The sequence below is a fragment of the Bombina bombina genome, chromosome 5, assembly GCF_027579735.1.
Source record: "Bombina bombina isolate aBomBom1 chromosome 5, aBomBom1.pri, whole genome shotgun sequence".
Lineage (NCBI taxonomy): Eukaryota > Metazoa > Chordata > Amphibia > Anura > Bombinatoridae > Bombina > Bombina bombina.
In genome coordinates this window covers 194,044,673-194,062,677 of record NC_069503.1, presented here as the reverse complement: position 1 = coordinate 194,062,677, position 18,005 = coordinate 194,044,673, and the positions used below count along the sequence as shown (strand labels likewise).

The following is an 18,005-nucleotide window of genomic DNA, read 5'->3' as shown; positions in this document are numbered from 1 at the left end:
TTTTTTAATTTTTATTAACATTTTCTGTAGTGTAGCTTCCCCCCACACAAAACCAACCCCCCACCCCTCCACGATCTCTTTTTGTGCTTTTGCACAAACAAGATTAGGGCATTTTTTCTTAACAATATTTACCGTAGTGTAGCGGTTCCCACCCGCCCCGTGCACGCGCCCGCCCGCCAACCTCCGTGCACGCGCCCGCCCGCCAACCTCCGTGCACGCGCGCGCCCCCTAACGGTCCCGCCTCCGATCCCGCCCCCCTTGATGACACAGGATACACCGATGGCCGCCCACCCGCCTCCCAAGTCGGCTCCCACCCACCAACGATACCGGCCATCGATGTCCGGTGCAGAGAGGGCCACAGAGTGGCTCTCTCTGCATCGGATGGCCATGTAAGGTTATTGCAGGATGCCTCCATATCGAGGCATCACTGCAATAACCGGAAAGCAGCTGGAAGCGAGCAGGATCGCTTCCAGCTGCTTTCCACACCGAGGACGTGCAGGGTACGTCCTCAGGCGTGAACTGCCTTTTTTTTGAGGACGTACCCTGCACGTCCTCGGTCATTAAGGGGTTAAGGCTTTCTAGAGTGGCTTTACCATTGCCTATCACCCTTTGTTGTCTTGGATATCAGCCTCTCAATGGAGGACAATTGCTCTTTTAAACAGGCCCTCCGATCTTCATATTCTAATGCACAAGTTTGAGATTTCATTTGCAACTGTGCTAGAACTATCTGCTCATGGAAATATGGAGCCTGGCATCTATTCACGTTATCAATTAAAAGTGAAATATCTACATATAAAAGGAGCTAATATCGGTTTTAAAGGCCAATTATAAGCATTTATAGATCAAACAGAATTATTTTCTTCCTTTTGTGCTTGGAACAAGTTGAGGAGATTAATTTGACGTAAGTAATTCAAAGGTTGGTATAATATCTACATAAAAATGCTCTATTACTTTGAGTGTGGCAGCACTTTACTTCTGACAGCTGTCACAGTGTTCTTTTATAATGGCGCTGCAAAGATTGGTGGTTTGAATTCCCAGAGAGAGAGTTTCTGACAAGCCCTGCAAATGCTATCAATTTCTATCATGTAACAAGTCTGCAATTAATTCCTACAGCAATGTATAAAATCAGCACTAGGAAGATAAAGCCAAGATATTGGGTATAAATTAAAACCAACTTTCTAATGTCGTAATTATAACTTAGTTTAAATTAAATATAAACTATCTCTGATTTATTATTATTTTTTTTTTATCATAATTTTTAAAGCGCCAACATATTTCGGAGCGCTTTGACAATAGGTACAATAATAGGTACAAAACATAATTGCAGACTGTAAGGCAGAAGAGGGCCATACATGTTACCATCTGTAATACCAGTGTATATACCAGAGGTATTTTCTAGGGCAAGAAGACTTGAGATCTTACACAATGGGTTTTCAAGGGACATGAAACCCAAAAATGTACTTTCTTTCCTAAGATATGGTGAGTCCACAGCGTTATCATTTGGGAATATCACTCCTGGCCAGCAGGAAGAGGCAAAGAGCACCACAGCCAAGCTTTTAAGTATCACGCCCCTTCCCACAACCCCCAGTCATTCTCTTTACCTTGGTGCATGGAGGAGGTGAAGTTTTGGTGTCTGAAGAAGAAATTCACTTCAAGTTTATTCAGTTTAGAAAGCCAGAGTAGGGTTACTCTGTTCTTTCCTCTTTTACAAGGATTGTGTCTAGTTGTATTCCACGTTATTCTCTGCAGTAGGGTGGTGGTGGCTTTAAAGCAGTTAGGAAAACGCAGTGGAGCCCACTTCACAAGTTCCTAACATGTTGCTGCCCTGATGTAGAAAGCAAGAGTAGTTTTACTCTGTTCTTTCTTTTTTCCACAGGTCCCTGTAAGGAGTGTCGTCCTTCCATACCGTGAGAGCTGTCTTCCTGCTGGACAGCTAGAGATGCAGGTAAGTGCCTTTTTGTCTTCTGGGTTCTGACAAGGAGGCTGGCACTGAAGGGTTAACCCTAGGATATAAAGACAGGCTGCATCACATTGGGGACTAGTATCCTGGGCTCAGGATCCTTTTTAGGCAGTGGCAGGCACTAGGTTAGCATGTGACTTAGAGACATGGGGTTAAAGGGACGTAAAAAACAATTTTTTTTCTTTCATGATTTAGATAGAACATCAAATTTTAAACAACTTTCTAATTTGCTTCTATTATCATATTTTCTTTTCTTGTTTTCTTTATTTGAAAAGCAGAAATGTAAGCTCAAGAGTGTGCACGTGTTTGCAGCACTATATAGCAGCAGTTTTGCAACAGTTATACATTAGCAGGAGCACTAGATGGCAGCACTATTTCCTGTCATGTAGGAATTCAGGCATGTGCACGCTACCTACCTAGGTATCTCTAACAAAGAATAACATGAGAATGAAATAAATTTGATAATAGAAGTAAATTGGAAACTTTTTAAAAATTGTATTCTCTATCTGAATCATGAAAGAATTTCTCCAACATAGGTGTGTCCGGTCCACGGCGTCATCCTTACTTGCGGGATATTCTCTTCCCCAACAGGAAATGGCAAAGAGCCCAGCAAAGCTGGTCACATGATCCCTCCTAGGCTCCGCCTACCCCCGTCATTCTCTTTGCCGTTGTACAGGCAACATCTCCACGGAGATGGCTTAGAGTTTTTTTAGTGTTTAACTGTAGTTTTTATTATTCAATCAAGAGTTTGTTATTTTGAAATAGTGCTGGTATGTACTATTTACTCAGAAACAGAAAAGAGATGAAGATTTCTGTTTGTATGAGGAAAATGATTTTAGCAACCGTCACTAAAATCCATGGCTGTTCCACACAGGACTGTTGAGAGCAATTAACTTCAGTTGGGGGAACAGTGTGCAGTCTCTTGCTGCTTGAGGTATGACACATTCTAACAAGACGATGTAATGCTGGAAGCTGTCATTTTCCCTATGGGATCCGGTAAGCCATGTTTATTACGATCGTAAATAAGGGCTTCACAAGGGCTTATTAAGACTGTAGACTTTTTCTGGGCTAAATCGATTCATTATTAACACATATTTAGCCTTGAGGAATCATTTTATTTGGGTATTTTGATATAATATATCGGCAGGCACTGTTTTAGACACCTTATTCTTTAGGGGCTTTCCCAAAGCATAGGCAGAGCCTCATTTTCGCGCCGGTGTTGCGCACTTGTTTTTGAGAGGCATGGCATGCAGTCGCATGTGAGAGGAGCTCTGATACTTAGAAAAGACTTTCTGAAGGCGTCATTTGGTATCGTATTCCCCTTTGGGCTTGGTTGGGTCTCAGCAAAGCAGATACCAGGGACTGTAAAGGGGTTAAAGTTCAAAACGGCTCCGGTTCCGTTATTTTAAGGGTTAAAGCTTCCAAATTTGGTGTGCAATACTTTTAAGGCTTTAAGACACTGTGGTGAAAATTTGGTGAATTTTGAACAATTCCTTCATGTTTTTTCGCAATTGCAGTAATAAAGTGTGTTCAGTTTAAAATTTAAAGTGACAGTAACGGTTTTATTTTAAAACGTTTTTTGTACTTTGTTATCAAGTTTATGCCTGTTTAACATGTCTGAACTACCAGATAGACTGTGTTCTGAATGTGGGGAAGCCAGAATTCCTATTCATTTAAATAAATGTGATTTATGTGACAATGACAATGATGCCCAAGATGATTCCTCAAGTGAGGGGAGTAAGCATGGTACTGCATCATTCCCTCCTTCGTCTACACGAGTCTTGCCCACTCAGGAGGCCCCTAGTACATCTAGCGCGCCAATACTCCTTACTATGCAACAATTAACGGCTGTAATGGATAATTCTGTCAAAAACATTTTAGCCAAAATGAACACTTATCAGCGTAAGCGCGACTGCTCTGTTTTAGATACTGAAGAGCATGACGACGCTGATAATAATGTTTCTGAAGGGCCCCTAACCCAGTCTGATGGGGCCAGGGAGGTTTTGTCTGAGGGAGAAATTACTGATTCAGGGAACATTTCTCGACATGCTGAACCTGATGTGATTACATTTAAATTTAAGTTGGAACATCTCCGCATTCTGCTTAAGGAGGTATTATCCACTCTGGATGATTGTGACAAGTTGGTCATCCCAGAGAAACTATGTAAAATGGACAAGTTCCTAGAGGTGCCGGGGCTCCCAGAAGCTTTTCCTATACCCAAGCGGGTGGCGGACATTGTTAATAAAGAATGGGAAAGGCCCGGTATTCCTTTTGTCCCTCCCCCCATATTTAAAAAATTGTTTCCTATGGTCGACCCCAGAAAGGACTTATGGCAGACAGTCCCCAAGGTCGAGGGAGCGGTTTCCACTTTAAACAAACGCACCACTATACCCATAGAGGATAGTTGTGCTTTCAAAGATCCTATGGATAAAAAATTAGAAGGTTTGCTTAAAAAGATGTTTGTTCAGCAGGGTTACCTTCTACAACCAATTTCATGCGTTGTCCCTGTCGCTACAGCCGCATGTTTCTGGTTCGATGAGCTGATAAAGGCGGTCGATAGTGATTCTCCTCCTTATGAGGAGATTATGGACAGAATCAATGCTCTCAAATTGGCTAATTCTTTTACCCTAGACGCCACTTTGCAATTGGCTAGGTTAGCGGCTAAGAATTCTGGGTTTGCTATTGTGGCGCGCAGAGCGCTTTGGTTGAAATCTTGGTCGGCTGATGCGTCTTCCAAGAACAAGCTACTTAACATTCCTTTCAAGGGGAAAACGCTGTTTGGCCCTGACTTGAAAGAGATTATCTCTGATATCACTGGGGGTAAGGGCCACGCCCTTCCTCAGGATCGGCCTTTCAAGGCAAAAAATAAACCTAATTTTCGTCCCTTTCGTAGAAACGGACCAGCCCAAAGTGCTACGTCCTCTAAGCAAGAGGGTAATACTTCTCAAGCCAAGCCAGCTTGGAGACCAATGCAAGGCTGGAACAAGGGAAAGCAGGCCAAGAAACCTGCCACTGCTACCAAGACAGCATGAAATGTTGGCCCCCGATCCGGGACCGGATCTGGTGGGGGGCAGACTCTCTCTCTTCGCTCAGGCTTGGGCAAGAGATGTTCTGGATCCTTGGGCGCTAGAAATAGTCTCCCAAGGTTATCTTCTGGAATTCAAGGGGCTTCCCCCAAGGGGGAGGTTCCACAGGTCTCAGTTGTCTTCAGACCACATAAAAAGACAGGCATTCTTACATTGTGTAGAAGACCTGTTAAAATGGGAGTGATTCATCCTGTTCCATTAAGAGAACAAGGGATGGGGTTCTACTCCAATCTGTTCATAGTTCCCAAAAAAGAGGGAACGTTCAGACCAATCTTAGATCTCAAGATCTTAAACAAGTTTCTCAAGGTTCCATCGTTCAAGATGGAAACCATTCGAACTATTCTTCCTTCCATCCAGGAAGGTCAATTCATGACCACAGTGGATTTAAAGGATGCGTATCTACATATTCCTATCCACAAGGAACATCATCGGTTCCTAAGGTTCGCATTCCTGGACAAGCATTACCAGTTCGTGGCGCTTCCTTTCGGATTAGCCACTGCTCCAAGGATTTTCACAAAGGTACTAGGGTCCCTTCTAGCTGTGCTAAGACCAAGGGGCATTGCTGTAGTACCTTATTTGGACGACATTCTGATTCAAGCGTCGTCCCTTCCTCAAGCAAAGGCTCACACGGACATAGTCCTGGCCTTTCTCAGATCTCACGGATGGAAAGTGAACGTGGAAAAGAGTTCTCTATCTCCGTCAACAAGGGTTCCCTTCTTGGGAACAATAATAGACTCCTTAGAAATGAGGATATTTCTGACAGAGGCCAGAAAAACAAAGCTTCTAGACTCTTGTCGGATACTTCATTCCGTTCCTCTTCCTTCCATAGCTCAGTGCATGGAAGTGATCGGGTTGATGGTAGCGGCAATGGACATAGTTCCTTTTGCGCGCATTCATCTAAGACCATTACAACTGTGCATGCTCAGTCAGTGGAATGGGGATTATACAGACTTGTCTCCGAAGATACAAGTAAATCAGAGGACCAGAGACTCACTCCGTTGGTGGCTGTCCCTGGACAACCTGTCACAAGGGATGACATTCCGCAGACCAGAGTGGGTCATTGTCACGACCGACGCCAGTCTGATGGGCTGGGGCGCGGTCTGGGGATCCCTGAAAGCTCAGGGTCTTTGGTCTCGGGAAGAATCTCTTCTACCGATAAATATTCTGGAACTGAGAGCGATATTCAATGCTCTCAAGGCTTGGCCTCAGCTAGCGAGGGCCAAGTTCATACGGTTTCAATCAGACAACATGACAACTGTTGCGTACATCAACCATCAGGGGGGAACAAGGAGTTCCCTAGCGATGGAAGAAGTGACCAAAATCATTCTATGGGTGGAGTCTCACTCCTGCCACCTGTCCGCTATCCACATCCCAGGAGTGGAAAATTGGGAAGCGGATTTTCTGAGTCGTCAGACATTGCATCCGGGGGAGTGGGAACTCCATCCGGAAATCTTTGCCCAAGTCACTCAGCTGTGGGGCATTCCAGACATGGATCTGATGGCCTCTCGTCAGAACTTCAAAGTTCCTTGCTACGGGTCCAGATCCAGGGATCCCAAGGCGGCTCTAGTGGATGCACTAGTAGCACCTTGGACCTTCAAACTAGCTTATGTGTTCCCGCCGTTTCCTCTCATCCCCAGGCTGGTAGCCAGGATCAACCAGGAGAGGGCGTCGGTGATCTTGATAGCTCCTGCGTGGCCACGCAGGACTTGGTATGCAGATCTGGTGAATATGTCATCGGCTCCACTTTGGAAGCTACCTTTGAGACGAGACCTTCTTGTTCAGGGTCCGTTCGAACATCCGAACCTGGTTTCACTCCAGCTGACTGCTTGGAGATTGAACGCTTGATCTTATCGAAGCGAGGGTTCTCAGATTCTGTTATCGATACTCTTGTTCAGGCCAGAAAGCCTGTAACTAGAAAGATTTACCACAAAATTTGGAAAAAATATATCTGTTGGTGTGAATCTAAAGGATTCCCTTGGGACAAGGTTAAGATTCTATCCTTCCTTCAAGAAGGATTGGAAAAAGGATTATCTGCAAGTTCCCTGAAGGGACAGATTTCTGCCTTGTCTGTGTTACTTCACAAAAAGCTGGCAGCTGTGCCAGATGTTCAAGCCTTTGTTCAGGCTCTGGTTAGAATTAAGCCTGTTTACAAACCTTTGACTCCTCCTTGGAGTCTCAATTTAGTTCTTTCAGTTCTTCAGGGGGTTCCGTTTGAACCCTTACATTCCGTTGATATTAAGTTATTATCTTGGAAAGTTTTGTTTTTAGTTGCAATTTCTTCTGCTAGAAGAGTTTCAGAATTATCTGCTCTGCAGTGTTCTCCTCCTTATCTGGTGTTCCATGCAGATAAGGTGGTTTTACGTACTAAACCTGGTTTTCTTCCAAAAGTTGTTTCTAACAAAAACATTAACCAGGAGATTATCGTACCTTCTCTGTGTCCGAAACCAGTTTCAAAGAAGGAACGTTTGTTGCACAATTTGGATGTTGTTCGCGCTCTAAAATTCTATTTAGAAGCTACAAAGGATTTTAGACAAACATCTTCCTTGTTTGTTGTTTATTCCGGTAAAAGGAGAGGTCAAAAAGCAACTTCTACCTCTCTCTCTTTTTGGATTAAAAGCATCATCAGATTGGCTTACGAGACTGCCGGACGGCAGCCTCCCGAAAGAATCACAGCTCATTCCACTAGGGCTGTGGCTTCCACATGGGCCTTCAAGAACGAGGCTTCTGTTGATCAGATATGTAGGGCAGCGACTTGGTCTTCACTGCACACTTTTACCAAATTTTACAAGTTTGATACTTTTGCTTCTTCTGAGGCTATTTTTGGGAGAAAGGTTTTGCAAACCGTGGTGCCTTCCATTTAGGTGACCTGTTTTGCTCCCTCCCTTCATCCGTGTCCTAAAGCTTTGGTATTGGTTCCCACAAGTAAGGATGACGCCGTGGACCGGACACACCTATGTTGGAGAAAACAGAATTTATGTTTACCTGATAAATTACTTTCTCCAACGGTGTGTCCGGTCCACGGCCCGCCCTGGTTTTTTTAATCAGGTCTGATAATTTATTTTCTTTAACTACAGTCACCACGGTACCATATGGTTTCTCCTATGCAAATATTCCTCCTTAACGTCGGTCGAATGACTGGGGTAGGCGGAGCCTAGGAGGGATCATGTGACCAGCTTTGCTGGGCTCTTTGCCATTTCCTGTTGGGGAAGAGAATATCCCGCAAGTAAGGATGACGCCGTGGACCGGACACACCGTTGGAGAAAGTAATTTATCAGGTAAACATAAATTCTGTTTTTTTTGGGTTCAATGTCCCTTTAACTTCCTTTATGGATAGGAAGAGTTAACCCCATATCCTTGGCCAGTACACAAAAACGAAAGAGGACTTCATTTTTTGATGTCTTTTTTTATTAGAAGTGTTGGTAATACTTTTTATGTTTGAATAATTTTTATTAATTTGTAGAAATAAACCATTACAAAAAGAAACATACCTTTCTCTCTGTGTACCTCAGTTGCTGGAAGGCTCAGGGAGAAAGTTTACAATAGTATATGATTATCCAACCTTCAATTCAAATTACAATCCTAGTAGTGAGCTATGGTATCACAGTTTACAAGAATAGAGTCCTGCAGTCCCCGTTCATGCATGATGTAAATTCCATGATCTTACAGTATTTCCAGAATTCTTCTTTTTGATTATGAAGAAAATTGTTCTTTTAGAATGTCTGGTTTTGTATTTGTCTTATATAAACATTTAACAGGATAACATCATAAAATTAATAATAGCTGCTCCACTCTAAGTAGTCAGAGCTAAATAGGATATCACTGAGAGAAGGTAAATTTAAGAAAACTAGATTAAAGGGAGGTAGGGAGGGAGGGGGGGGTATGGAGTGACGACATATCTCCTATATTTTTTGTCTGTATGATTCGTCTATCAGTCTATGTTGTGTGTATTTTAAGGAGTAAAGTCGGTTGTGATCATATAAACCACCTTGAGTTACGTTTCCCTGAATGCATACATCATTAGGACTCACTTATTTATCCAGTAGTACCATACCGCTTGGACCGTTTCTCTGTTGTCTAGGGTGTTCGATGCAATCTCATACATAATGTATGTATGATTAATTTTATTATATATTTCCGTCCAGGTTGGGCTACCTGTTTTCCAGTACCTGCATAGGATTCTGATAAATGTGTTGATGTGTTTATTGTATATGTTTATATGTTCATGTAGGAGGGCCTGTTTTATTGTGAGATCGATATTTTCGTCCAGGATTTGACTAAGAAAGGTAGATAGATGTCTCCAAATCCCTTTGATTTCTCTGCAATCCCACCACATATGTCTATATGTTCATACTTCTCCACATCCTCTGTAGCAATAGATATTTCCTTGTGTGTGCATGTGAGCAGTTCTCGTGGGTGTTAAGTACCAGCGTTAAATGGTTTTAGTAACATTTTCTTTAAGGTCCACACTTATAAGTCCCTTCTCTGCGTTTTGAAATATTGTTTCCCATTCCTTAGTGTCTTTATAAATATGTAGTTCCTTTTCCCATGCCACCATAGTTGATGTTTTTGTATTGGTCTGTGTAGCTTGTATGGCTATGTATAGGATGGAGATGGCATGCTTATCGCGGTCTGCTGATTTACAGAAGAGTTCTATTGTGGTGGAGTTGCTTTCTCTCGGGTTTCTCAAATATGTTTGTATAGCTGATTGTATTTGCAAATAAATATACCAGTGTAATTTCAGTGGGTGTATTACAGTCTGAAGCTGATTAAAAGGCAGAACATTTCCACCCTCTAAATAATCCGCTACTCTGTATAAGCCTTTATTTTCCCATTTTTTAATTTGAGTCCTGAGTTCATTAGGCAGTATGAATCTTATCGGCATGTATAAGGAGTGTTTTGGGAGTAATTTGTATTTAATTCTCGCAAGTTTCCAAGTAGTCACTGTGAGATTTTCAGTGTAAGGTCTTAGTGTCTCTTTAGTAGTTTGTGTTTTCTCTGGGTCCCAGATAATTGTATCACTCTCGTTCCACCCACCCAGATTCGCTTCCAAATTAGGCCATACAATCTCTTTAGATCTCTTCAGCAACAAGACGTCTTGCGCTAATCTAGCAGCGTTATAGTAATCTATTAAATTAGGGGCCCCAATACCTCCCAGTTTTTTATGTCTATTTAAGATTGACTTTGCTATTTTGTTCGTTTTGTTACCTCTAATGAATATTTGAATCTCCTTTTTGTAATAACTCTAGATCTGTTTTCACTATTTTAATGGGTAGGGTTCTAAATAAATACAATATCCTCGGTAGAGCATTCATTTTTACCGCCGCCACTCTTCCCAACCACGAGAAATTAAAACCCTTCCATTTCAATAAGTCTTTTTTAATTTGTTTAAATAATGGGATGTAATTTACTTTGTATAGCTGTGTGGGACAGTTAGGGAGGTGGATTCCTAGGTATTTGAGAGAATGGTTCATCCATCTAAAGTTAAAATTGGACTCTAATAAAGTCTGAGTCTGTCTGGGGATCGCTATGGGAAGGGCTTCAAATTTTTCTGCATTGATTCTGAAACCCGAAATAGTGGCAAAGGTCGCTAGGGTTTGGTATAGGTTAGGCAGCGATATCAGTGGATTTGTTAAAGTCAAGAGTATATCGTCCGCTAAAAGGGCCAGCTTATATTCCATTTTATTGATCTTAACTCCCGTTATATCCACCTGCGAGCGGATTTTGGCGGCTAGTGGCTCTATGCATAGGGCAAAGAGTAACGGAGACAGGGGGCACCCCTGTCTAGTCCCATTACGAATTGGGAAGGGTTGAGATTTTATATCCTGCCGCAAAAAGGGCCAGCTTATATTCCATTTTATTGATCTTAACTCCCGTTATATCCACCTGCGAGCGGATTTTGGCGGCTAGTGGCTCTATGCATAGGGCAAAGAGTAACGGAGACAGGGGGCACCCCTGTCTAGTCCCATTACGAATTGGGAAGGGTTGAGATTTTATATCCTGCCGATGATACTTGCGCTCCTGGGGAGGAATAAATGGCTTTCAATGCTTTAATGAGTGTTCCCTGAAACCCCATCTTGTGTAGTACTAGGAACATATAGTCCCAATCAATTCGGTCAAACGCCTTCTCCGCATCCAACGATAGGAGCAGAGAAGGCGTCCGTGTCTCTCTCATGGTTTGAATTAAGTTGGTGATTCTACGTATGTTGTCTGGGGCTTCTCTACCTTTAATAAAACCCACTTGGTCTGGATGGACCAAGTGGGGTAGGATATGTTTAAGTCGGTTAGCTATTATCTTTGTAAAAATTTTAAGGTCTTGATTGATGAGGGCTATTGGGCGATAGCTTTGACATTTTTTGTGGTCCTTTCCGGGCTTGGGAATTACTACGATTTTGGCAGCTAACAATTCAGGAGGAATATCCCCTCCCTCCATGATATAGTTACAGAATTTAATGAGGTGCGGGATCAATGCTGATTTAAAGAGCTTATAATACTCTCCCGGAAAACCATCCGGACCTGCAGCTTTTCCTGGTTTGAGATCTTTAATTGCCCCTATTACTTCTATAGTGGATATGGGTGCATTTAATGTATCTCTTTGTTCGTTAGATATGGTTTGTAATAAGTTGTGGGTGAAAAACTCTGAGATGAGTGTCTCTGTCTCCTTGTTATGTAAGACCTTTCTCCCATCATATAATTCGCCATAAAATGTCGCAAAAGTATCTACTATTTCGTGCGGGTGTGAGGTTAATTTATTTGGTGTCTCAATGTGGGTGATCGTTGAAGCTCTATTTCGTTCTCTAATTTTGTATGCCATATACCTATCAGGTTTGTTTGAAAATATAAAATATTGTGTCTGAAGTTTCTGAATGGATCTAGTGGCTTGGGTTTGAAGGAGTGTGGCTAACGCTGTTTTTTTAGATTGGAGAGTCTGTTGAATTGCCTTTGTTTTAGTGAGCCTGTGTTGTCTTTCTAATTCCTCAATCTCGGTGTGCAGCTGTTTTAGGTTTTGTCTGTACTTCCTGATCTTCAATGTTTTTTCTTTGATTAGTATCCCTCTTAAAACTGCCTTATGAGCTGCCCAGATAATTCCAGGGTTAGAAACCGTGTCTGTGTTTATGTTCCAGTACTCTGTTAATAATTTAAGTGTACTGTCGTATGTCCGTGGGTCACTAATATAAGTTTTGTCAAAGGTCCACGTTTTACTTCTATTCGGATCGCTCAATCCCTCCACCTGTAAGGTAATGATCGAGTGATCAGACCATACGCATGCATGAATCTGAGAGTTGCTTAATAAAGGCTGCAAAACCTGGCTGACAAAAATGTAGTACAACCTAATATGAGATTTGTGTGCTGCTGAGTAGAAGGTAGTGTCGTTGGTTAAGCCATAAAGAGTGGTCCAAGTCTCTATCAGGGAGTGAGGTAAAAGACTGTCCTTTATTGATTTAACAATGCGGTTATGTCTAGCCTGTTTATTAGATAGGGGTTTAATATCTGTTGGGCTAATAGGTCTCATGGTGATATTGAAATCCCCTGCTAGAAATATTTTGGTATGGGACCATTGTGTGAGCAAGTGTGAGATGTGTTGAAAGAAGCTGTGTTGATTTTCATTCGGTGCATAGATATTGCATAATGTGATTTCTAAGTCTGATATTCGCCCTTTAACTATGAGATATCTCCCTTCGTTATCTGTAATTATATCGTCTTGTATAAAGTTCAGTGAAGAGTGTATAAGTATGGATGTACCCCTTTTTTTAGAAGTTGTTGTTGAGTGATAATGGGTGTTGAAATATTTTGCCCAATATTTCGGGATTTTCTCTTTAAGAAAATGGGTCTCCTGTAGGAATAGGATGTAAGCGTGTAGAGAGGTGTATTGTGACATCGCCATTCTTCTTTTTACATCTGTGTTTAAGCCCCTTACATTATGGGACAGTATCTTTATGTTAGGAGTCATTTTGTTATATATGTGTGTATGTTGCAGAATTATGTTTGTTACCTGGTGATCTCTGCCCTGGTACTTTATTCTTGGAGTTTGTGAGCAATCAGAGTTAAATTTGGTGGTCTGTATCATGTCGTCACTGGGAATGGGGAGGGAACTGAAAAGAGAACACAATGTCAATAACATAAAAAACAATAATCTGAAATCCTCGGTATGAGGTTTTCTCAAGGATAACTTGTAACATATCATTAGAGTAAACAAGAAAACACTGTACATTGGGGGGGGTATATCCCCACAACATCTTATAACTATTGTTTTTATCTCGTAACATGAAGTCACTAGGAGCAGGTAACATTGAAAAGGCGTTTACATTAAATTGGGAGTCAGAGAGTCTTTGCCTCCAGATGGTCTGAGGGCAATCTGGGTTATCCCAATCCGCTGCTTTTCATCTACTCCCAGTTATCATTCATGCAGTAAGATCTATAAAAGATATATAGTTGCAGTCCTACTTTGTTTGTAGTTTAGTTTAGGGGATTTTCCCCCTTGTTTCTTTTATCTTTTGTTTCTTATGATTGATTGTCTGCCACTTTGAAGGATCTGGGCGTCTGTCTGTGTCTTTGTTCTTCGCTGGGGTTGATATCGTGTTTGGGATGGTTGGAGTTTCTAGATCCAATATACTGCATATCTCTGGTATGTCTTCTGGTTCTTTGAGTGTGATATTCTTAGAGTCTTTCATGATATGCAGGGCAAATGGGAATCCCCATCTATATGAGATCTGGTGTTTTCTAAGTAGGCTGGTGAGAGGACGCTAAGGTCCTGATAAAATTGGATTACATTGCCTTGATATTTATATATTGGGTTCTTTCTTGCTGCTTGCAAGATTTTTTCTTTATCCGGAAAGAATGTTAATTTGGTAATGTCTCTTGGAGGTAGGCCTGGTTTGGGTTTTGGTTTTAGCGCTCTATGTGCTCTTTCTATGTGAAAAATGTAATCAGCTGGAGAATTTGTAATCTGGGTGAATAGCTGGGTGAGGTAGGCTAGTATCTCTGACTTAGCCACTTCTTCTGGAACTCCTTTGAGACGGATATTATTCCTCCTACTTCTATTCTCCAAATCCTCCATTTTGTCTTGGAGTTCTTCCAGTGTCTGTTGTTGTGTAGAGATAGTTTGAGACATTTCATCCATTTGGTCCACCATGGAGTCTTTTTGATCTTCTAGTGTCTCTATCCTATTACCCATCTCCATCAGGTCTGATTTAATTTCAGAAAGGCTACTGGTTACTGAAGTATGTATGGAGTCAATTTTTCCCCACAATTTTTCAAAATTATCTGCAATGTCTTTTTTGGACACCAGGTTTCTGAGGTCGGCTTTTGTTAGTGGACTTTTGTCGTGGTGCTGTTGTTGCGAATCAGTGTCAGATTCTTCGTCCATTTCTGTTTCCAATGTAGATTTGGTTGTTGGAGCAGGCTTAAAGAATTGAGACACGGCTGCAGATTTTATTGTTTTATCCCCTTTAGTGGGTCTTTTGGAAGCCATCTTAGTGGTGGTTAGGAATAGGTAAGGCAAGTAACGAGGTTATGAAGAGTTTGCGCCTCCTTTATTGGTTACAGAGGTTTATTCTTGCTGAGCAATGAGCTGTGGGGTATTTAATCTAATAATGGATCTGGTCTGATCCTTGTTTTCCTTTAAAAGTTGTAGACCGGCAGACAATCTATATATAGTGAAACTTGAGGTTTATTTTGTTATCACAACATATAGGAATTTACATTGATGTTGTTTTCATTATGACAGCTAGAGATTGATTCCCCCTGTACAGATCAGGGTGTTTTTCACATTCTAACTGAGGAAATTATTGACTTATTTATTCTCCAAAATTGCTTATCAAGTGATTTTCAGGGAGTGCAGGTATTTAGTGGTTTCCCTCTCCCCAGGGAATTTATCCTCACAGGATGATCACGGAGAAGGGTAAAAGGGGTATGACCTGCCACCACTCAGGGTTGACAGGAAAGGGGGGGGGGGGAGGGCGATGAGAGAAAAACACTGGAAAAAGTCAGAGAAAGTCACTTCTGCAGTTCCGCTACAATAAAGTAACTTGCTACTACAAAAACACCTGATTGCTTGTTAAAATGTGCAGGAGTTAAGCTGTGGACCCAAAGGGGTTAATGGGTTCTTAGAGTGTCTATAAGTTCTTGTTTGCAAAAGATTGGGAGCTCTATGATATGACTTCACTTCTATAACCCTTTATTTTGCATTTGTAGGTCCAAGTGTTTGGTGTTAATGACAGATATTTTATGTTGAAAGTGATTTGCACCGTTTATTTTTTATGTTTATAAACAGCTTTGTACTTGCTAGGGCTTTCAGCTGATTTATGAGGCAATTGTAAAGTGGAAAAGTCCCTCCATAAACACCCAGAGCAAGCTCAGATTTAATATCCAAGGGTCATATGTCTCTCTGTTTAACCAGCAGGCTCCGGAGGGCTCACCAAATCTAACTGCGCTGTGCTGGCACCTCTCTCCTTGCTGCGTCTTGCCCCTTAGCTAAACTGTACTCTTTCTCTGGTAATACTTTTTAATGGGCATTATGTATTGAGAAGTGTTTACAATACATTTTAGTGGTGTCAGTTGTATGCGATCATTTAGCCGCTGCGCAACTAAGCACAGGAAGCGGCTCTATATTCCCCTGCTCTTGTCTTCCGGCCTGCGGTTCATATACCAGTCGCAGCTTCACAGACCAGTCACGTGAGCGCATTTGCCTGTTCTGTGTGAGAATACCAGATTGGTTTTGAGCAACTCAAGCTATAGACTCCGGGAATCATTTTTCCTATTTTCTTGCTTTGGGCAGGTAGGCACCTCAGTCTCAAGACTGAGGTGTAGGGGTGCAATTTTTTTTTGTTAAGTAAAAGACAAAAATCTGTGCATTCTTAATTGCTGTCTAATTTGATTTCTTGCTGAAACAAGTGAAAGAAATAAGCGTTTCTCAGTGGGGGACAAAGGTCTCTTAAAGGTACAGTTACTAAAAAAAATATTTTCTTCATAAATGGAAAGAGTCCACAGCTGCATTCATTACTTTTGGGAAATTTAGAACCTGGCCACCAGGAGGAGACAGATACCCCAGCCAAAGTCTTAAATACTCCTCCCACTTCCCTCATCCCCCAGTCATTCTTTGCCTTTCATCCCAGGAGGTTGGCAGAGAAGTGTCAGAAGTTTTAGATAGTCTCTTATGGAGGGTAGTACTCTTCGGCATGGGACTGCTGGAGTTTTAAGTAGTCCTGTCAGCCTTTCAGTGAAAGCATGGATGAAAGTTAGAGTCCGGAGATGCAGGGAGAGTCTTTCAGCGAAACCATCCTGACTCATATTAACAGCTCCACAAGCAATCGGCGTTGACGAGTTTCGCTGCCTGCTTTCTTCTCTCAAGTCCGTGGCAGAAGCGATGCTACTATCTGTCTCACTTGAAGGGCCGTGTTCCTGTTCCATGGCGTAGATTCCGGTAAGATTGTTTTATTTTACTTTATTCATGAAATGTACTGTATTACACATGTTTTCCTGAGGGGCTACCACCTCGCGGGACTAACTTATAACACAGGGTCTCAGTGAGGCTCCCTTTGTATCTTGGAATCAAGGGCAATATCTCCTGAGGGGGTTATTAAACAGTTTTTTTTTTAATCATGTTTGTTATATGATTCAACCTGCTTATGTGTAGTGTTATTTCCGCTCATGGCTTGTGGAACATAACGGCTTTTGGAAAGTGACGTGATGAAACGTCCGGAAGGTCGAGAAACGCGTTGCTGTTTCTACTATTTACCAGTATTTTAAACAGTTTTTAATAATAATTTTTAAATAAACTGCTTTTACGATACCCCTGCTCTCTGCCTACCATCAATTGATCTTTTGGTTGGTTCGTATCCTGCCATTCACACCGAGGACTCCGAGCCAGTAGTCCTCCCACAGACGCTGTGGGTCTCTGACGTTGTGATTTCCCGCTGCCGCGGATTGGACCACTGGAGTGCCGGAGCCATTTTCCCATTGGACCGTCTGGCGGACGACTAAGGTTCCGTCCTGTCTAGTCTGGCATACGTTTATGCCATCTCACTTGTGAGTACCTTGCCATCTGTGTGTGCTGTTCGTTCTATCCTGTACCCATTGTGACACCACGATACTGTCCCATAAGGCGCCTCTCTTTTTCTGCTCCTATGGAAAGTGACGTGACCTTACGGTTGGGCGTGCTTTTTTTGGACTATACGGTTCACCTGGTGACCGGACGTTGTCACGTTTTTTTCCCCATTCCTGACCGTGTGGCGACGGAGAAATTCTGGTCTGCTGGTGTCTGGTTCATAGGAGTTGGTAAGTGCCCCAGCCATTGTGGGTGTCGGGTGCAGTTTAGATTTTGTAGTCCACTTTTTAGTATCAATATCCTAGTTATGGAGGAGTTTGATGTTGTGGAGACGGACATCTCTGTTTTAAATTCTACTGCTTGCGCAGAATGCGTATTGCCCAGGATGATACTAGCTTATCAGTCATGTTCTGAATGCTGTATTAGAGTGCTCAATTCCTCTGGATCATGGAATCAAGGGCCCGCTGAGACATCCGCCTCTGGGGCTTCTGTCCTCCGAGTGGCGAGTTCCCTTCCACCATCTCTTACTACGCATGCAGGTAATCCAGATTTCTCCAACATAGGTGTGTCCGGTCCACGGCGTCATCCTTACTTGTGGGATATTCTCTTCCCCAACAGGAAATGGCAAAGAGCCCAGCAAAGCTGGTCACATGATCCCTCCTAGGCTCCGCCTACCCCAGTCATTCTCTTTGCCGTTGTACAGGCAACATCTCCACGGAGATGGCTTAGAGTTTTTTAGTGTTTAACTGTAGTTTTTCATTATTCAATCAAGAGTTTGTTATTTTCAAATAGTGCTGGTACGTACTATTTACTCAGAAACAGAAAAGAGATGAAGAATTCTGTTTGTATGAGGAAAATGATTTTAGCAACCGTAACTAAAATCCATGGCTGTTCCACACAGGACTGTTGAGAGCAT

The 18,005-nt window shown here is 42.2% G+C and overlaps 1 protein-coding gene across 3 annotated transcripts in view; it reads left to right on the top strand.

Annotated features, from left to right (window-relative positions):
• The window catches only part of LMBR1 (limb development membrane protein 1), a 777,013-nt gene that overhangs the window by 44,469 nt on the left and 714,539 nt on the right, over positions 1-18,005 (top strand). The window contains exon 1 of one of the 3 annotated variants that reach the window (XM_053713822.1): positions 1,904-1,945. The exons of the other annotated variants lie outside the window; for them this stretch is intronic. Coding sequence (XP_053569797.1) covers positions 1,940-1,945 — 6 coding nt within the window. The 5' untranslated portion in view covers positions 1,904-1,939. Of the gene's footprint in view, positions 1-1,903; positions 1,946-18,005 lie in introns of those variants that run through there. 3 annotated transcript variants of the gene reach the window in all.